Here is a 22,295-nt window from a genome sequence, read left to right on the forward strand (position 1 = left end):
TTCCATATTAGAAACTACCACCCAGGAAAAAGATCAAGGCATCATAGTGGATAATACTTTCAAATCGTCGGCTCAGTGTGCTGCAGCAGTCAAAACAGCAAACAGAATTCTAGGAATTATTTGAAAGGGAATGGTGAATAAAACAGAAAATGTCATAATGCCTCTGTATCGCTCCATGGTGAGACTGCACCTTGAATACTATGTACAATTCTGGTTGCCGCATCTCAAAAAAGATATAGCTGCACTGGAGAAGGTACAGAGAAGGGCGACCAAATGATTAAAGGGATGGAACAACTCCCCTATGAGGAAAGGCTAAACAGGTTAGGTCTGTTCAGCCTGGAGAAGAGACTGATGAAGGGGGATATGATAGAGGTCTTTAAAATCATGAGAGGTCTAGAACGGGTAAATGTGAATCAATTGTTTACTCTTTTATATAATAGAAGAACTAAGGGGCACTCCATGAAGTTATCAAGTAGCACATTTAAAACTAATCGGAGAAAATTCTTTCACACTCAATTAAACTCTGGATGTGGTTAGTGCAGTTAGTATAGCTGGGTTTAAAAAAGGTTTGGATAAGTTCTTGGACGAGAAGGACATTAAATGCTATTAATCGAACTGATTTAGGGAATAGCCACTGCTATTACTGGCATCAGTAGCATGGGATCTACTTAGTGTTTTGGTACTTGTAGCCTAGATTGGCCACTGTTGGAAACAAGGTACTGGGCTTGATGGACCCTTGGTCTGACCCAGTATGACAATTTCATATATTCTTATGTAAAGGCAGTTTTTTATGGCAAATTACTTCCCTTTAGACATTTCATGATTTCTTTCAAGTGTTTAACAAGAGAAACATTTTCCTTACATTTAGAAGAGCCATTAAGATGATACTGCAGTGACATTAAGATGAGACATTTAAAAGATATTGCAGTGTCCAAAAGAGGAAGTAACTACAGCAAGTCCAGACAGCTCAGTGACTAAATAATATCTTTCTGTAAGAGCCAGGACACGCTTATGTGCATGATATCTAACATACAACTTATAGGCCCCACACAGCATGATGACAAAGGACCCCATATAGCAGAATGGCAAGAACAAGGAACTAAACTATGTTCACGCAGTCAGTACTAGCCCAGTACTAGTTCCACAATTAGGTGTAAAAAAGAGGGAGGTCTGGCTGTAGTTCTTTATACTGAGTGGACAACCAACCTAAGACCATCCAAAATGACAACAGTACTCTGTGCTCTCTCTCTCCCTCACCAAGACCCTTTTTCATTGACATTACTGAGAATGAAACGAAGGAGTTATTCAGGGATGTGTCTACTGTAAACATTCTTTAAACCATTCTCTTGTATGGTCTTGTATATATGCTCTTTCATATGGTATTTTTATATATTTCGCTATTTGCTAGGATAGGATATTGCATGCCTTGCTGCTACATTGATGGCTAATCCTCATAATTTTGGGGGACATGTTTATAGCAAGTTATATTTCTGCTAGCTCTTGTGTAGGAATAAAAGCTTATATATATTCTTAGCAAATTTTTCTCAATGTTTGTGCCTTATTTCTGCTGAGTAACACAGGGCAAACATCCCACCCCACAGTCGCACTAGAATGGGTATGTGGGCATATGCATTCTTCAAATAGAGGGCACAAATCCATTCCACCTTCTGGCTCTATTGCTTGTTGCTAAAGAAGCAATTCCACTTCCACACTGATTTATATCAAGTGAGATAGATCGAAAATGATGGCCAAACAAAAACGGTAGCTGGGAAAAATACAAACAGAATCCAGATTCCATGACCTTTAGAACCCAGAGGTCTTTGATTATCTTATGCCACTTCTCCAGAATTCTTTCCCCTACTGGAGGCTGTTAGTTTTTGATTACTCCAAATGTTCACTTGCTGCATTGCTTTAGGTTGATTGTGTTCATGCTGTCAAGCATGAGCTGAAAGCTGAGACTGTTGCTGAGAAGAAAGAAGTGGGAGCCAGTACATTAGAAAAAGTCAAAAGGGGTGGAAGAACAGCCTCTTAAAAGTATCAAAGGAGCAGCTCAAAGAAAATGGTTGTTCAAGCTTTGTTGCAAGACACTGAACTGCTACATTATGCTTTTTTATCTGCAGCATCATTTCTCAGAGTTTCTCTCTAAAAAGGTGTTTCCCCAGACAAGACATCTGCTAACTTGTCAAAAACATTGTTCCATATGCTGCTGGCTCTCAACCAGGCCATGAGCCAAGGTATGTGATATAGTATCAAATGAGTCATAGACCGATTGAAAAAGATGCTCTCTTCAGTATCTAGAAATGCCTATGATAATTTCCATCTTCACTCAGCTGAAGGAAATGTTTTAGGCTTTGTAGGTACTGCACCATGTAAAATTGTTGAGAAGAAATCATGCACTAAGCATGGAACTCTTAAAAAAAAACTTTCACCACAAAATTATCAAGCAACCTGGGGATCCAGAAGGTATTTTTGAATAAATTCTTTTCAGGTCAGATTCCAAAACAACAGATTGATGAGGTAATTGGACTAGACCAAATCCCGGTGATTTTTGTACTCTATATTTGAGGTCTAACTTTCTTGCCATAGGGGCACAAGAGATGGGGTTTTACCACACTCATTTGCAGCTGTTGCAGGATATTGTGAACTGTGATAGCTGCTAGTTTTGCTGCAATGTCCAAAATTTTAAGGAAACCAAAGACCTTTGTCCAAGGATCTTTATCTTTGCGCACATTTATTTTTCTCCAATGTATCTACAATTTTTTAAAACAAAAGGTCTTCTGGAGGAGAGGAATGCTCGGGAGATTCTTGTAGCAGGTCAGAGGATATTCATGTTGATCCCTCTTCTGAATCAAAGGGCATGGGAACACTAATCCAGGACCCCAATGATGAAGATAGTAAATTGCAGTGGGGGGTCCCTCAGTCATCTCAGAGGGAAATAGCCATGGTGAACAACCTCTAAAAACACTGGAATCTGTTAGGTTTTAGGTATGGATGTGAACCCTGGACCGAGAGGAGAGATGACTCCACCCACAGAGAGGAGCCCTGTGGGCCTCATCATCCGTAGGCTTGGTCTCAGGACGTAAGACACAGCTATATAGAGCCTTTATTGAGAAAGAGAGAAAGGCAAGCCCGCAGAACGGGTAAAAATAATAAACACAGTTCTGAGCAACAAGGTACACCCAAGTGGTACTGTAGGTGTTGTGGCTCTGGTAGTGACCTGCAGAGCGGGGTACACCAGGGATCTTCTTCCAGCAGTAGAAATACCTCAGGTTTGCAGATCTGGTAGTGGCCCGCAGCGAGGAGTACACCGAGGAGTCTGTACTGTAGATGGTGCGACTGGAAGCCCGAAGAAAGCTTGAAGATGTAGCAGTAGACACTTGTGCTCAGGATGTGCAGGATCAGCTTTACTGAAGAATACGGGAGTGGCCCGTGGCACACCGTAGGGAACTCCGTCAGATAGTGGGCAGAATAGGTACTCACAATGGTAGTTCCAGAAATAACTCGTAGGTAGGAAGGCCCTCTGAGGAGTGGATAGCCAGGAACGCAGAAGGGCCCCCAAGGAGCGGGTACCCAGAGCATCAAGACTCACAAAGACGCAGGAACCGGAAGTCCAAGAGTAGAGCGGATTCAGCAACGAGGAAACTCCTTGCTAACTCGTAGAAGGAGAGGGCCGCATGGCTTAAGTATGGAGGCAGGCTGATGTCATTCGGAAGGGACGCCCCCAAGGTTCCCGCCATGACGTGTACAAAAGAGGCCCTTGTGCGCACGCTCGCACACTAAGTAATACCGGATCCAAGATGGTGGTCGGCAGTGCTCGTGCTGTCCCGGGGATGCCGGAGAAGTCTGTGTTGACTGGCAGATGCCGCCATTCTTCAGAGGATTGCTGGTGCAGGGAAAAAAAAAAAAAAAAAAGGAGGTGAGCATGAGAGGTCGTAGCCGTCTGCAACCAACGGGCATAACAGACTCCTAATGAGGGTTCTGAAAGTGTATATGTATAAATTGTGGATACTGGGATTCCCTCCTCTGGGAGTGCACTAGCAGAACTAGAAAGGAAAGAATAGATTACCTCTTGACTAAAGAAAAAGGTGTTAAGAAATTCTTCACCAGCTTTGCTACTTTGTCTAGGGGCTGACTTGTCCTCTGACTTGGTGTGGGCAGTGGAACATCATCTTCAGAAACTAGGATAGGCCCTTACTCTTCAAAAGGAAGCCTGTTTGAGGTAAGAAGTACCAGAAAACATTTTCTGGCATCTGTAATTATAAGCCTTCTACTAGTAATCTTGTTATTGTAAGGGCTCTAGTGATTGGAGCTCTTGAGATCGTCTGTTTCTGATCTCAAGACACCTGCATACAAGCTGCATCAGTAATTCAACATGATATCCATGGTCTGGTATGTAGATGGCGTCTTTTAGCTTTGGTGGCACCAAAGACATATTTCAATGGTGCTGGATGCTTCAGTATTGTTGTGGTATCATGCTTCAATGGCACCAACTTGCCGAGCTTTGAATGTGTCAATTTTGACAGCACTGAACATGTGTGTCAATGGCACCAATAGTGTGTATGTTGATGGTATCAGATTTCCATACATCAATGATTCCAGTGCACCGTGTGTTGATGCGCCCTGCACCAATGAGGCATGCATGGAAGACTTGTGCAATGAAGACCAATGCTTTTTCAATGCTAGCTGCTCCGGCAGCTCTGCGAATGACACTGCTTCTTCTTTGATGCAAGGCAGTATTACTCAATCCCAAGATTTTAGCCTGTCTTACCAAAGGGGGAGTTTTTGAGGAGCTCCTGCTCAGTCTTTTCGAGGTGAGGCAGACAATGCTGTATTGCAGGGATGAGAAACTGTAACTTTTAAGAAATATACACAGTTCCTCCTATACTTAAATGAAATGTTGATATTCTGAATTGGCCAGTGAATTGAAGCTAAGTATTTCTAGCATTTAAATATGAGAGATTGCCTATAATTACCTCATTAATCCAACAAAAAACAAGAGAGAAGATATTCCAAATTTGTTATTTAAGTACCAAATGCATGGACACATTTGCGATGTCATGTTTTCTTTAATTTGAGTATGGCTGACTAGGCCCTTTTATAGTTGAATCCAGGAATAGCAGGTTCAAGAGGTATGTGAATATTATGAGTTATATTAAGGGTTTATCCTCCAGAAGAATGACTTAATTAACTAGGTGACTGAGCGAGTCATCGAGGGGAGTTGGGTTTTAGAGCTGGAAGCAGGCAAGTGGTTACATTTTTCATGACTCCTGAAAAGTGATAAAGTATTTTTCCCTCTTCTTTCCAGCCGAAGGTTGGCGTGGTTTTTATAAGAGTGCCATCTGCATCCAGACATAGGAAGGTTTCTTATTTCAATGTCAGAGAGAGGGGGAGAGAGAGTGGGGGGGGAGGAGAGAGAGAGAGATTGATTCATCCAAAATACTGAATCTCCAACCAGGCAGTGTACTAACATTCATATGTGAGAGAAGAGTATTTTCTGGTTACAGGAGGTGCTAAGGGAAGGCTAAGTGAGGATCCTCAAGTCCTGCCCCAGTTTTCAAGCAGTTTCAGGCATATCTTTGTATTTTGTGAGTGTTGGAATATTTTTGAGACAGACTGTTTCACTATAATTTTTTGTATTTTCTAAACTGTTTTGCCTTGTATTTTGCTGGACCGATTTCTTTTAACTTCCGTAAAATTCATTTTTCTTTGGATCACAACATGGAGTGTAGATGGAGAGTGAACCTCCATAACAGAATTTGGATTCCAGATGCTGCATTGAGTGGGGGTATACTATGCAGTCTCTGAAGTGTGAAAGGAGGGTTACGTTTGCAAATATTCTTTTGCTAACCCATTCTCATATCATGTATGCATTAAGGAAAGCAAATGACTAATTTATAATTATGAGTATGACCTTTATTAACATACCACAACACAAAGCTTAGCAGAAAGCACACTGCAGCATGTCATTACCACACATGCCTGCCATATAACACAATTAGATTTTATAAAGCATTCTTCAAATAAAAACTATGCCAAAATGCTCGATAAGCAAGAAGAGATGGAAAGAGTTTTAGTAGGTTTATTATGAGGCTTTTCATGTGCACTAGAAATCTACAGGCATCTGACCTACACTGACAAAGAAATCATAAATCTCCTTCCTAAATAACAAAATGGAGTAGAAAATTGAAAGCAGGTACATATAGACTTAGAGTGTATATCAAGATGGCATTTAGCCTGAAAGGATGTCGCACAGAATCCATTTGTTTCACTTACCAATTAAGGGCTAGATATCACAGTACAAGAATAACCACTGTATTTTCTCCTGACACCCCTATCAGCATTATGGATTATTCTGAAGCAAATGCAAAGATGTGATCAAACTTTCATTGCAAGTAAATGATTCTGAATTTGCTAACTCATTAGAATGTTCTGGGAAACAAATGTATGCCTATTTCGTGACAAAAATACATGGTAACATTTCACATTCCGTAGAACAAGATTGTTTGATGACTGTTAGACATTTTAACAGAGCAATAGAATTACTGCCTGTTATTTTTTTGGGGGGAGGGGGGAGGAAATGAGAACACAGGAGCATAGTCTGCTCCACTCTCTATCTTCTACCCTTTGCCTCTTACATAAACCCTATGCACTTCCACATAGCCGTTTTACCATATATGTTAACCTGTGACATAAAAAGGTCCAGTAGGAAATGATGGTCACAAATGTACAAGCAGAAGCTGTCTAAATATTAGACTTTCATAAGACGCTTGTCAGCACAGACGGGTGGACAGCAGCAGCATCTCAGCATGAGAACATTACTCCCATTGCTTATTTTTCTCCCTAACATACAAAGCATAGATGGGAGAAGTCCCAGAGCAAGTACTTGGACTCCCCATTAAATAGCAGTGAGAACAGATACCTCAAATCCTCAAAGGCATCAGGATGTACTCTACTAGAAAAGCAAACTGGTCTCTTGCCTCCTATTGTTTCACACCCATGCGCCATTTTCCTTTCATGCCAGAATTCACTTTGGCCGGGATTTTAAAAGCCACAAGACAGTGTAAGAGATAAAAAAAAAAAAAAAAAATCCAAGGCTACTACCAAAGCTAGATTATCCACTTGAGAACATGGCAAATAAATCACTGGGACATGCCTATTGCTCTTTTCAGTTTCTTTCCATAGTACTCATGAAATGGTGTGATACAAAGAAGTAAAGGCTACCATTTTACCAGGAAATCAATTTTTATGACCACAATTGACAACATGCGAGTAAAAGATATATTTACCTGTGTTCAGCTAGTGGCAGGAGAAAAGATTTGTCCGATGTGTCCGCCACTTAATGTGTCCATGAGTCATTATCTTTTTAAAGCATTTACCAGGGAGTAAATAAACGTTCATGACTTTTAAATCAGTTTTAAAAGAACTGATGCTATAGACTTTCATAAGTGCGCTTGATAATTCTTCTAGCACAGACGTCATAAACACAACCATTCTAAATTAAATTTCAGAACAAGCTTTAACACCTTCTTCTTAAAACAGATGTCTTGTGCATGGAACTGCAACAGACTATTTGGTAACACTGAATAGTGGAGGGTTTTTTCCTTTATTTTAATTGCTATTAATTGTAACACCTTAAATGTACATTTATTTTATTATTTTTTTTTTAACAAAGAAGTCTGCTTCACATTTCTATGGTCCCTCTACCAGTCTTTTGACATTATAAAATGGTCTTGCTTGTGGTAAGCCAAAGACATTAACATGACATCAGCTTAGAATAAATCAACTGCTCCATAATAAGGTAAGGTAAATGGTCAGATGTAAACATCTTTATTTTTATCTTTAGCCAGGTACATATTTGTAGTATCAGCATTAGTCCTACTATAAGCATTAAAGATATACAATACAGCTTGTCACATACCTTAGTAAGTTGAAGCTAAGATCTAGCCTCTTTGCAAGATGTCCATATTTTCTCCCAAGAAATTCTGGAATTTCTTTACAGTTTTGACCAATATAGGATACCTACCAATTAAAAGACAACATTAAATCAATGCAAAAAGTCAAAAGGCACCATTTTCTTTATTACTCTAGATTTAGTTGCTACGGTATTGACCATGACCCTGATCCTTTAGGTAGATACCCCAAGTTCAACCACCATTATTCTAGATAATCAAGTTTTTTGAGTATGTATCATCATTAGTGCAAAAAATTAAATATACATAAAAGGACTTTTGTTGGGGTAATAACTATTCAACCATGTGCAGTGGTATCAGCTGCACAAGAATCCCACTTCTTTACTTTCCTGTTTACTTTGCAAACTAGTGCATAATTCCTACTATAAAATGAATATGAATGCTCTGACTGCAGGTGAACAATACAATTTTAACAACTCAAGGTGAAATGCATTCTAATAGCAATAATACATGAATATAGATAAATATGCATTGCAGTTTCATTCCTTCTCCTGGATGATTATTGGTAGCAAACACTGCAAAAAAAAAAAAAAAAAAAGCCTTCTAGACTTATTTAAGCTTTATGTGATATTTACTTTCTGAGCAAAATCAAAATTTAGAAAGATGTCAGAGTAGATCCACACAACAGGAAGCTGTTAGTCTCTCAACAAAATGCAGCTATTGCAGCCGATTTCTACTAGTAAGCCTCAAGAAATTTAAAGTGTTACAAGTTGCTGTGAGTGGGAAAAAAAACTCATTTTCCCAGTAAATAACAGAGCAAAATGCTAGTTTTGAACACAGAATAAAAAACTTGTTTGTTCATATTTGTATTTGTGTGTTGTTGATTTTGTGATTGTATTGATGTAATTTTTTTAAATTTGTATTATTATTTATTTATTTTAAAGGATTTATAACCTGCACGCTCCAATTTTTGTGGCAGGGAACAAGAAAACATTTATAAATGTCACGGCATGAGATACTGAGCCCTTGGGCTCATCTTAAGTTTGCGCAGCCTTATTTTGAGCAAGATAGTCCTTAACAGGCAGCACCTGACAAACTGTAGATCTTCTACCTAGCCAACCACCTCCCCCTTGGGTTGAGCCTACATTTCTGGTTGCTGGCAGGACTTCCCTGGCTTGATCTGAAGGTCAAGGCAAAAGGTAGGACTGTTAGCCAAGCAGACCAAGGTCAGGGTTAGATCCAGAGATTTAGACAGGCTGAAGGTAAGGCAACGTCCAGGTCTATTCCGAGGTCAGGACAGGAAGAAGAGAAAGGCAAAGTCCAGGTCTGTTCTGAGGTCAGGCACAAGGAATCAGGCCAGGAATACCAAGACACAGGGAAACAGACACCAACAGACATGGAAGGACAGGACAAACTCAGGAGGCAGGCACTGAGGAAGGCAGGAACCAGGAATGGAGTAAACAAGCAGGAATCAGGACCACAGAAACAAAGACACTAAGCAACTAGCACTGCTAAAGGCACTGAGTGATAGTTCTGAGCTTCCTTTATACTAGGCAAGATGTGATGTCATCAGGTCATGTTACAGGAAGTCCAAACAGCAGGTCTCAGGAACTGCAGAAAATTCAGCCATGTTCCTGGGATGCTGCATGAAGCTGGAGACTATGCCGGAGGTGCTTCAGATTAGAGGCAAGGAGTGTTACAATAAAATCAGGACATACAAATACAGGAAAAAACATTGCCAGGAAAATTACTGAAAAGTGTCTGAAGAATGTGACTCACACTTCTAGTGCCTAACGATCAAATTCAAAAGCAAAAGGGAAAAGGATGGTATCGTAATTGTAACTCTCCAGGAGCTCTTGTTCAACAAGTGTATGCTGAATGAGACTACATAAAATAATTCTATCTATGTATTTCCAGTTTCTTATATACTGCTCTCTCAGGTAATACCTGGCCAGTGCAGTGTACAACACAATGGCATCATACAACAATATTACTGTGAGGCAGTGCTCCTAGGTTCCGCCTTAAACCGGTGCAGGATCAGGCTACGTGCCTGGTCCCCTATAATTCTCTTTGTGAGAGAGCTAAGTGGGTGGAGCCCAATAGGGGAGGAATAAGAGCTGGAAACCAGATGGGTTAGTCACACCAGGCTCAGATCTCCAGAAGGAAGGCAGCTCCTGTAGAATATTGCTGTCTATACACCGAGTTGAAATGAAGCTGTATGAGTACTGAGGGAAGCAGTACAAATATATAGTAGTTTAAGAAAGGCTGGAATCAGGCTATGTTTATGTCTCCAGGTCTGGGGGATCACTGCTCGGTCCCACATATAGTATCTTGCATGAGATTTTTCTAAAACATTGAAAAAAAAAAAAAAGTCTCCAAAGAAAGTGGTATAGGTGTGGCCTGCCAGACGCAGTTTGGAGGTCAAACAGTTTGCAGAAGAGAGAGGGAAGTGTCTGTTTGGAATACATAAAGTTGTAAAGAGCACCTAAGGTTCTAAAACAACATACAAAACACAGGAGGCCTGAAGCTCTGGAACAGAGTGCAGGAGTGCACAAAGCATGGTGCCTTGTGAAAGGGTGTGGCTCATAAGCTGCACTGAAGAAAAAAAAGTTTCAGGTAGAGAGGAAACTGTGAGTGGGCCTGGTTGCAGTGACAGCCAGAAAGTGGTAGGTTTGAACCAGCTAAAGAGAGAACCTCTACTGGAGGTAGATAGGGATTTAATAAAAATCAAGTTAATGCTGGTCATGCAAGTTTTTTTGTTTTACCTTTTTTCCTTTGAAAAGAAAAAAGGGAGTGAACCACTGGTGAAGCAAGGCTGTGCTGAGCAGGTTGTGGCCCTGGAAAAACTGCCAAAATGGGCTGTGAGTGCTGTGAATGGGAGTAGGGTGAGGCCCTCTTCCAGCAAGCAAGCTACTCTGCAGTTCAAGGAGTGCAATCACAGGAAAACCTGGAGTGGAGCAGTCAGGGTACTGCAGCAACAGGTGAAGCAAAAGCAGCCAGAGGGCTGGAAGAAAGGAACAGTCGTGTATTTCTGTGTAGTGGGCATTCCCCAGTCCCAAGAGCTGGGTCAGAGGGAGGACCTGAGGCTCGAGGTTTGGCAGTTGGAAAGGCCAACCAAGGCAATAGAGTGAGGGAAACCACTCCCAAGAATCAAAGCCAGATAAGAGATTGAATACCTAAACTGGCTGGACAGGGAGTGTTACCAATTCCTGGAGGAACTGGATGAGATGCTGGCAGAAATGTTCCATGGGGTGACTGAGTCATGACAACTGTCTGAGTCTAATGCTACAAAAGGTCCTGAGGAAGACCCTGTAGAGTGCCCAAACACTACTGGGAGTCTAGAAACAGCTCCCGTGAGAAGCCCAGAGAAGGGGGCTGTGAAAAACCCTGAGAGAGAGGGTCACAGAGAGCCCTAGAGAGAGCAACACAGACTGTCGAGGAGGAGGTAGTATTAAGTGGCCAGCAGGCTGCAGTACCAATTGATCAGAAGGTGGTGCTACAGGAGGTCCTAATGAAGACCCAGTAGGGGGCCCAAACACTGCCAGGAGTCCAGAAACAATTCACCATGCAGGGTGAACCCACAAATAACATTCTATACCAAAACCACAAGATATACAAGAAAAACTTTAAATAGCACATGTGCTATTTAAACTTTAAATAGATGTGTCAGTACTGTAACAGAAGCAGAAAGTGATTTCAACATCAAACAGCAGCCCCTGAGAAAAAGCAAGTTTGCTTACCATAAAAGGTGCTTTTTGTAGATAGCAAGATGAATTAGCCATAACACGTGGGTGACATCATTCAGCAGCACCAAACAGACCTCTATTGAGCATGTGAAGGAATTCCCGCTTGGGAGTTGCCAACTTGATGAGCATTGATGGTATTTGTAATTTGTAGGCCTGCTAGCCTATATCAGGCCTACAAATTACCTATATTGGTAATAGCTATGCCCAACCTATTGGGATCATAAGAGATGAATAGTTTAGAAGATTGATGATTATGATAAAGCAGCGTTCTCTTATAGCAAGCAAAGGCCCATTTATGATCTCGCATTCATGTGCATGAGATTTTGGGAAGAACGTAGGTAGCACAATGGCTTGATTAATATGGAAAGCTGACACAATCTTTGGTAAACATTTCAGGTGGATGCAGAGTACTACCCTATTGTGAAAGAACTGCACATATAGTATGGAAGATGATAAACTAAAACCTGAAATTCTCCGTCTTTTCTGGCTGAGGTTACTGGGAGCCTTTCATGAATTTTGACACTAATGGATAAATGAAGATAGGCTTTCCCTCAGTTTGAACATGGTAAGCTGCTATGGCACTGAGATGTACTCTGATTAGGTGGCAAGGCCTGATTCAGAAAGCAAGAGCAGATAATTGAGTAACTATTTTGTTTTGTAAGCAAATAGATTCAAATTGTTGTAAGGACACCATCTGGAAAACCTTTTCCATTTGAAACCATAAGCTATTCTAGTGGAAGGTTTTCTAGCAGACACTAATATATTTTCCACTGCTTTAGGTAAGTACATGTCTTATCCCTTAGCATTCAACATCCAAGCTGTCAAAGTTGAGGGAGGGAAGGTTCAGATGAAACAGACATCTTCTTCAGTTAATAGGTATGGATCTAATCCAAGAGGTATTGGAGGATGACTGGAGAATTGTATTAGATATGTGAACCTATTTGGGCCACAGTGCAGTATTGAGAATCAGATGTGCCCAGTACTTTTTGTACCTTTCTGGCTTTTAGCAAAAGCATACATAAGATTAGCATACCAGTCAAACATTAAAGTGTCCTGAATGGATCTGAGTTTGCTAGAAAGAACAAAGCAAAACTTTTCTAGTTTTCTGTTTTGTTCAGACGTAAATAAGTTGATTGCTGAAAATCCCCAGAGAGTGAACAGTCTATTGGCTATGGATTGCTGAAAGAACCACTCATGTGGATGAAAATTTCTGCGGAGGCAATCTGCCAATGTGTTGGAGATTCTGGTAAAGTAGGTCACTTGCAGTACAGCTTGATGTCTGCATGCCCATTCCTATATGGTTATCACTTCTTGGCAGAATCCAAAATTCTATGCCTCCTTGTTTGGAACATCACGACTTGACTGTTTGTATGAGAATGTTCTTTCCTTGAAGAGGTGAGTGAAGTTTGTTAGAGCATACCTTATCGCTCTCAACTCAAGGACATTGATTTTAAATTGTTTCTCCAGAAATGACCATGATCCTTGATTTCAAAAGGTTCCTGTTTGGGCTCCCCAACCCTTTGTGGACACATCCCTTTAATCAGGTTACTTGATAAGAACTTATCGCAGTAGTGCTTCTTCCTGTACAATAAAGTGGTCTAACCACCTATTCTCCTGTTTTATTTCTGTTGAAATCTCCACTCTGGTTGTTAGGGGCTGAGAAAGCTGGTCCCATTGAAAACAAAAGCCCCATTGTAGGCAGGGAAGCAATACAACATCAACTGCTGCCGCCAAGTGACGAAGAACCACTAGCATTTCTCTGGCAGTTGACTGATCTGTGTTCAGTAGTCTGTAGGCCAATGCCTGGAGAATTTGTGCTCAACATGGGAAAAAAAAAAAAAGCTTTCTCCTGTAAGGAATCTAACCATGCCCCAATGAACTTTATTTTCTGGAATGGAATTAGAGATGATTTCTCAAAATTCACAAGGTAGCCGATTTATTGTAAGAGACATTGATTTCTTTAGGTAGGTCAGAATTCCTCTTGGGAATCCAGGTAAGGGAAGATCTGGATGCCCTGACAGCATAGATGCTCTGCAACTACAGTTAGATATTTGATGAAGACTCTCGGTGCATTAGAGAGGTGGAAGGAAGCACTTTGTATTGATAATGATAGGAATCCACCATAAAACAGAGGTATTGCAAATAGAAGAGTGGATGGGAATAGGAGTATAAGCATCTTTTAAATCCAGAACATATATCCACTCTCCTTTCTGATTGAAGGGGAAGATTGTGTGGAGGGAATTCATTTTAAATTTCTTCATGTGTATATGCTTGTTCAGCTTTCTTAAAGGCAGGATTGGCCTCAGTCCTCCAGATTTCTGTTCAAAGGAAATAGCAGGAATAGAACCTCTGGCCATGGAGATGGGAAGGAATTGGTTCTATCACCTGCTGTTTGAGGAGAGACTCCACTTTCAGACAGAGCCTCATTGAGTGAGACAGATCTGGATTGAAGGCTGAGTAGTGTGGGAGCACAGAAAGCCAGGAGAAATGCAAGCAGTATCCAGACTCCATAGTCCTGAGAACCCAGTGATCTTTGATAATCTTGCACCACTCTTCTAGGTAGTTGTGGATTCTCCCCCCTACCAGAGAGGATAGCTGCTAAGTCTAAAGGGTGGTCAAAAACTTGGGACAGGCTTAGGCTGGACATGTAGTGCTGCTTTTGATTGATAGCATCCATGCTGTCAAATTTGAGTTGAAAGTTGTTGTTGCAGAAATAGAGATGGCATCCAGTAGCTCTGGAATTGCCAGAAGGGGCATTTCTGGAAATAAGGTCTTTTAAAATCATAAAATGAATGCCTTGCAGAAGACTGCTGTTCCAATCTGATTGATGGCGCGCTAAAATTTGAAGAAACGCCGAACATTGCTAAACACTAGACTATATCATCTTGTCCCCTGACGAAGAATCAAGGATTCGAAACAAGGCCCTGTTGGGACATGGACTTGTAGATGATCAACGAATCCGTCGTATAGATAAGTAGAAGGGAAGTTTTCCTGTACCTTGAGAAAACCTGTGTGTGGGCGTTTTTTGTAATAGTTCGGCTTTTTGTGATAATAGAACATTTCAAGGAGAAATTCGTCCGGTGAAAATATAGATTATATGATATTTTAAAAAAAAGTTCTTTTCACGTTCACTCACCAGAAATTATATACTTTAAAGAAAGATATAAAAAAATTGATCACGCGTTGGAGGAGGTCGGTTTATGATTAGAATTGATATACACTGCTGGATGCAGTGGTATATTGAAACTGTATGAAACCTTCCTCTTCTTCCCGAAAAATCTTCATTGGAAGTGAGAATTGATTTTTGAGTTTTCTCAAAGCAATTATTCCTTAGAGATTGTCTCCTTATAAAAACATTGAATGACAATTATTTGGCATAAATTGCTTGATAGAGGTGATATCTTGTTTGTTTACTATTGATATTTATATCCCTCGAAAACATGTTGGTGCATTCGTTTGTTTGGGTTCTTTCATTTGAGCCACTGTTTCTCTAAGCTTTTCTCTGAAGACGCTATCTCCAAGGCAGGGCACATCTGCCAACTTTTTGTGGACATCCTTACTTAGGTTACTGGCTCTCAACCAGGCCATGCAGTGAGCTGCAATGGTTTGCAAGGAGTGCAAGGTGGTATCCAACACCTCGTAGACAGATCAAAGAAGACGGCCTATATATTCTTTGAGATCCAGTAGTGGCTGAGGGTATCCAATTCCACCATTAGTGGCCGGAAGAAATGGCTTCAGTTTTTGTATACAATTGTGTAGGTACAAGGCCATTTAAAATTGATGAGCAATGATCCATGCATTAAGCATGGAGCTTTGAAACATCTTTTTGCCAAAATTGTCTGGTAGCCTGGGATCCTTCCCTGGTGGCAAATTTTAATATATTCTTGTTTTCTTCACTCTTAAGAGCTGATTCTACCACTACTGATTAATGGGATAATTGCACTATTACAAAGCCTACGGATTTTTTAATCCTAACCTTGAAGTTAAATTTCCCTGCTACTAGAGCATAGGAAATGGGATTTTCCCACATTCTCATTTGAAAATCTTGCATGATACGATGATGTGTGTCATGGTTTTGTCTGCTAAACAGCTTCCCCGTGCCATGGTTCCACCTGCTAAGCAGCCTCCCCACCAGAGGTCTTCAGCAAGCCCTGCTCCCAGCAGCGCAAGTTACTACCTCGTTGATCACCTGATGCCTCAGCTCCAAGCCTGCTTAACCCAGTCTATCCAGTCCCTCTTCATTGAGTCACCTCTGTTCCTGACACCACCTCCTTGCTATTCTACCTTGGGTCATGGTGAGAGCTGACTCCACCCACAGGGAGGAGCCCTGTGGGGGACTCACCACGACAGGCAGGGTCTCAGCAGTGATTGACACCAGAGGCAATAGGTTTTATTATACAGCAAGTATGTAGCCCGAGGAGCAAGTTAAGAAACACAGTCCAGAGTAGATGAGCTTCAAGAATGGATTCTCCAGTAGTGGTCTGCAGAGCGGGGTAACCCGGGAAATACTTCCTCCTGGTAGTTTTTGTGCAGGGTCTCTCCGGTTGTGGCCCGCAGTGCGGGGTAGGCCGGAGGATGGTACAGATGACAGGCACAAGGCAGCGTGGATCCGGTAGTGGTCTGCAGCATGGAGTAACCCGTGGGTCCACAGCAAGAGGCAAGGAGGAGTGAAGAACAATCTTGTACTCACTCTGGGAAGATGTAGAAAAGCTACTATCGTAGTCACAGTGGAGACCCAAGACAGGGGAGCACTGGAAGGTACATCAGTAGAGGTAGTGAGAAGAACTCACTTAGCTGAAGAATGAGAGACTTGCAGAGAAGGCTCTCAGAGGAGTGGATAGCCCTGAGTGCAGCAAGACCCCCGAGGAGCGGGTACCTGAGGCACTCACACTGGAACACAGGAACAGCGAGGCGAAGCATCTCAGAGAGGTGGAATTAAGCAAAATGGAGTCCTTGCTAACTCGTAGGTAGGAAGGCCCGGTAGGGTTAAATACACATAGGCAGTGACGTCATGTGGAGGGGACATCCCTGAGGTTCCCGCCATGATGTGTTTAAAGAGGCGGCAGGCGCACACGTGCACCCTAAGTCACACCAAATTCAAGATGGCGACCGGGATCGCCCACACCATCCCGGGAACACCAGGGAGGTTGGCATGTAGAGGCAGAGGTGGCTATCTTAGCAAGAATCAGAGCTGCAGGGCAAAAAGAGGTGAGCAGTAAAAGTCACAGCCATCTGCAACTGACAAGCGCAACATCTTGCCTTGCTTTCTGGCCTATTTTGGCCTCTTCTTATCTTGCTCTATAGCATACCTTGGTTTCTTGTCTTGCTCCAGGGGCCTTCTAGGCTCTTCTACCTTACTCTGTGGCATCTCTTGGCGTCTTGCCTTCCTTTGTGGCCTATCTTGGCTCCCTGTCTTACTTTGTAGCCTTCCAAGCTTACTTGCCTTGCTCAGTGGCCTCCTGGGCATCTCTGTCCTGCCTTGCGACCTGTGGGCCTACTAGAATTACCTTGCACAGTCTTGTGCCTCAATGGGCCTCTTTGTTCCCTGTTGCCTATCAGGTCCAGTCTTTGTCTGGTTCTCATCCAGTCCTGTCCTTGTCTTGCCCTATCTAGTCCAGTCCATGGTATGTTTTCCCAGGCCTTGCCCTTGCCTCTGGTCCTGGCCTTGCCCTCAATTCCAGCTTTGTCTCCAGTCCAGTCTGCACTTAGTCCCAGCTCCCAGTCAGTGCCTGCATCCAGCCTCCAGCCAGTTCTTGCATCCCAGTTGCTAGCCTATGCTTGACCTCCAGCTTCCAGCCTGTGCCTGACCCCAGCCCCTAAGCTTTACACAGCTCATGGAAGTAAAGATGACATCTTGGAAAAGAAAAGTTGAATGGTACCCTCTTATTCTTTGCTACTAATCAGATAAATCTTTTACCAACTCTGCTACTTGGTCAAGTGGCTGACATGCCCTCTCACTGAGCATGGGTAGTAGAAGGTGTTTTGATACTAGAAGTAATTATTGCACATCTTCTAGGTTTTGTAAAATGTGTTCTGGAGGCCAACTGGAAATAAAAGGCACCAGATAGTAAATAGGATCTGGTGTTTCTAGACGCAGTCCCTGTGATAGCAATTTCCTTGGCGAAAGTGCTTTAGTAATCTGTGGTGGAAGCGAGATCATATCATTGGGGACCATTTTGATGGGGACACAACAGTTAAAGCCTTCCAGGATCCTCAGCTAATAGAAATTCAAGCCAGGTAGTCAAAGCAATTATAGAAGAAAGACGGGACTCATATCAATATTATCAGCCATCTGGGGTCCAATGACCTCACTAAAAATGGTGTCCATAAAGAATGGAAAAATTTCCAAAATCTAGGGAAGATAATTAGAGACATGGCTAAGACTATTGCCTTTTCAGATGTATTATATGTTCATGGAAAGGGAAAGGAAAGGCTATACCATATAGATAATTAACAAGTCCTGGCTCAAAACCTGGTGAAGGAAAGTGGTTTTGGATACATTGGAGGCTGGGGCTGTGAATGATGCAATAAGAAGTTATTTGGTAAGGATGGTTACATTTTTCTGTGGCAGGAAAAAGGATGCAAAGTAAAAAAAATCCAGATCATACAATGTCAGGCATTTAAACTAGAGAACGGGGTGACAGGAGGTGACCAGTGAAATTGGCATGTCATTCCTAAGCAATACAGGCACTGGAAAAAGAAAGTAACAAAATCAATCAGTTCAAAAAAGCAGAAAAAGTGACTAGAAAGAGCAGCTGGAATGTTATGACCACAAATGTGAGTAGTCTGAGCAATAAAATCCCAGACCTGCAGGCCCTAACAGTGGCAGTAGAGTTGGACATTGTTGTGCTACAGAGATTAGGTTCACTGATTCTCAGGATTGGGATACAGCCATCCTGGGATATAACTTGTTAAGGAAGGACAGAGAGAACAGAAAAGAGGGAGGAGTATCTCTTTATATCAAAAACAGTATCCAAGCAATGGAATTGCAAGCGATGTGTGCTAGGGAAGACGCATTACAGACCATCCCAAAAAAAACAGAAGATGGTGCTTCCATTTTTACTGGTGTGATTTACAGGCCTCAAACTCAAATGGAAAAACTGGACAGAGATCTGATCAAAGATATACCGATCTAGTTCTATGGTCTAGAGTCTATGGTCATTAGTTTTGCATGGTTTCTTAAAGTCCTGTTTTTGAAAAAAAAAAAATTGCAAATAAAATATCAATTTTCTTGTGCAGTCTATAATTTATTTATTTATTTAAGATTTTTATATACCGGCATTCATGATACAATCACATCATGCCGGTTTACATATAACAGGGGTGTACAATGAACAACAGTGTAACCTGTGGAAGTGAGCAGTTACAAATAACAAGGGAATTAAAACTTGGGAGAAGAGAAGAAAAAAGGAGAGGATAACATTAGATAAAGATATTTACATTAGATAAAGATATTTACAATAATAAATAATATACACTTATTTTTGTGGTGGTTACACTGGGTCAATGAATATCTCTCCAAAAAATTCCTCCCAAACATTAATTGCAACAACCACAATATTACTACCCTCATCATAAGGCTTCTGGATAACTTCACAGAGTGGCTGTTACTATCCTTAAGAGAAATATGGGGGTAGCCTGCATGGCAGATGCTACTATTTGGTTCTTTTCTGCCATTACTATGTTACTATATATCCCTTTCTGCTCCTGTGAAGAGCTTGCCCTGACCAGCAAAAGGTTGCATAGGAAGATCTGCATTGCCATGCATTTGATGCTTTGAATGGTTTAATGGGCAAAGACATCAATGATCGATATTCTGAGGCTCAAATGCATTGGGGTAGCCTTGTGCTCGGATGGCAATGATAAAGTCTTGTGCGCTGATGGAATTGATGCACTTGAGCCTCTGTGCTCTTCGGCACCCAATGCTCTGGTGGTTCCATAGAGTAGCGCCTCCTTTTCTTTGAAGCATGATGGCTGTATATACTCAACCCTGAGGATTCAGCCTTTTCCACCGACAGGTGACATATTTTAGAGGAACTAGTGTTCAACTATAATACCGGTGAGGAAGATGAGGCTGTACTTTGGAAAGAGGACTAACTGCAGCTTCTACAAGACTTACTCAGTTTCTCTCATCTTCCAGGCTCTCATCTTTGCAGGGCTTGGTCATGGTCTGAACACAGGCTACAGTAGAACAATTTGTGGCCATCTGTAAGGGAAATTTTCCTGCCAGAAATAGCGTCTTTAAGCCCACTTACTGTGGTCTTTTAATTGGTAGAAATTTTACTGACATTTTTTTTCTTGAAAAAGGAAGCACTGAAAAGTGCTGTTTGGGAGCTGCTGAGGCAACTTTAAAGATAAGTTTTTTTAAATTTCTTAGAAAAATATTTATATAGAGAGCGAGTCACATGTCCATGCTATTGCTCAGACAAAAATAATTGAGGGGGCTCATGAGGCAATTCCCGAGCAGGAATTCCTTCACATGCTCAGTAGATCAAAAGCTCTACCAGCTTTGAATGAGGTGTCTGTTTGGTGCTGCTGGATGACATCATCCACATGTTATGGCTAATTCAGTCATGCTTATCAATGAAAAACTTGACCACCCCCAATAGGCAGATACAAGGTATGCAGCCACTCTAGCAGTTCACTGAAAAAAAAAAAAAAAAATCAAAGGCACAGGTAGTAGGCAACAATTTTATAAGGTACTTGTGGCCTCTCTAGTCAACCAGATTTTGAGCCACTATCTATGAACACTGATGATGTAAGCTTAAATGGGGGAACACTCACTACACTATCTAAGGTGCAAATGGTGTGTGTGTAGCTTCAAGTTAAAAAACAAAGAAGGAAATAAAATTCCAAATTTGAAAAAAGGCTGGTACTGAAATCAAATTAACATGTTCCTACAGCACTCCCAACCATAGTTCCCTCTAAACTGAAGAACTGAGCAATTGCTCATAAATTTCAAATAGTCACTCACTAGATTTACATGGTTGTTCACAAAAATTTTCCTTTGTGCTATAAACAGAAATTAAACATTAATACTGGTGCTCAAAAATTGTTGGTTTAAAAAATAGTTGCTTACACAAACAAAAATGTGCACACTCCTAGTCATTCATTAGTGGGAGCATTGCTCCCAACCACTTATCTGCACTACAGTCTAATATATGGTCAATGTAACAGAAGTCTGTAGGATTACCAAAATAATAATCATGGAGACAACCAGCAGTAGCACAAAGAAAACAGAGCCATTTACCTCTCAGCAGCTCATTTAACTTTAGTTGTTCTCGTGATACTTTCACATAATGGGAGGGCAGGCAAAGCTGGGTTTCTAGATGCCCATGATAATGTGGGCACCAGGCTTGGCTCCTCCTGCGTAGGCAGCAGTTAGGCAGGAGCGAAGTGGTTAATTTTCAACTTCTTGCTCTAGGGTTTGAATCTCCCAGGACACTGCTGTATCCTGGTAGGTTGGGCCCCAGTGCACCAAGGGAATTGGGGCTGGACTCCATGGGTCAGTATGAAAGGGGCGGTACCTTGTGTGCTGCCTCTTTTGCCTTCCAGCATGGCTTCATTCTCCTCCATGCTCATGGCTGCTCCTCTTGGGCTGGGCCACGTCATTCTTGCTTAGGGGAGATCTCTGACTGGAGCAGCTGTGCAGGCTCCAGCTGGAGAGGGCAACACAGCAAGTCCCAGTCAGGTGGAAGTCAGTAGGTTGCCTGCAGTCACACGGGATCTGGGGTCTCTTTTGCCGGTCAACACTTCAGTCGGCCAGCGTGAGCAGGAGAAGACAGGTGGTGCTGCTGCGCTTCAGCGGCCGTATTGCCTGATGTTTCTTCTCTTTTGCCACTGGTGCAGGCTGTGGTGGCTAGGGATTTTCCTCCACGCATCCCTGCTGCCGCTGCACCATGCGAGCATGGGCACAATCCTGCCCGCGGTCTCAGGGTCCCTTCAGGGGCAGGCTTTTGATGTGCCAGGGTCTATGCCTGTTGGTGGGGTGGGACCTGATGCTGGCTCTGGTGGGCTGGTGGCCCTGTCCAGTTCTTTGGGGTCTGTTTCATCGGGTCCAGTTACTGCTTCTGTCCTTGGCCCGGGTCAGCCTTTTTTCTGTGGCGTCTGTTCCTCTCCCTGCATATTCCGGTGCTTTTTCGAGGGAGTTGGGGTGGGGGAGTTTTTCTTGGGGAATTTTCTGCTGCTGGAAGGTCTGATATTTTTCTGGGTGTTCCTGTGCCCTCGAACAATTCGGGGACCAGTCTTTTCTGCACAGGGGGGCCGGGGCCCAGTTTGACCTTGGTCCTTTGGGCTGGGGTTTGGGTTCCAGCTTGTTGGATGTGTCCGGTATTTGGGGGGGTGGTGGTAATTTTTCAGGGTCTGGTTTGTGTTGGCAGGTGGTCACTGCTGGGGGGTGGGGTACCAATCTGTTTTGAGTCTGCTGCCTCTTCCTGTGGTTCATGGTCCTTTTGATGGTGTGGGTGCTGAGCAGCAACATGTAATGATGTCTGGGGGGGGGGGGGGGGCGGGTTGCGCGGTCTCGGGTGGGTCCTGATTTTGTTTTTCAGCTGGAGAGTCATGGGCCCACTGGAGGAGGTTCTGGATCGTCCTCATCCTTCCTGGCTTGAGAGTTGAAGGAATCAACTGGAAATGGCGG

General features: G+C 42.3%; 1 protein-coding gene across 1 annotated transcript in view; it reads right to left on the reverse strand.

The window, feature by feature from the left end:
- LRMDA (leucine rich melanocyte differentiation associated) overlaps window positions 1–22,295 on the reverse strand; it is a 2,937,053-nt gene that overhangs the window by 2,894,376 nt on the left and 20,382 nt on the right. Inside the window, exon 2 of the mRNA XM_029609518.1 lies at window positions 7,919–8,019. Coding sequence (XP_029465378.1) covers window positions 7,919–8,019 — 101 coding nt within the window. The remainder of the gene's footprint in view (window positions 1–7,918; window positions 8,020–22,295) is intronic.

Source organism: Rhinatrema bivittatum, chromosome 7 (assembly GCF_901001135.1).
Source record: "Rhinatrema bivittatum chromosome 7, aRhiBiv1.1, whole genome shotgun sequence".
NCBI classification, from domain to species: Eukaryota; Metazoa; Chordata; class Amphibia; order Gymnophiona; family Rhinatrematidae; genus Rhinatrema; species Rhinatrema bivittatum.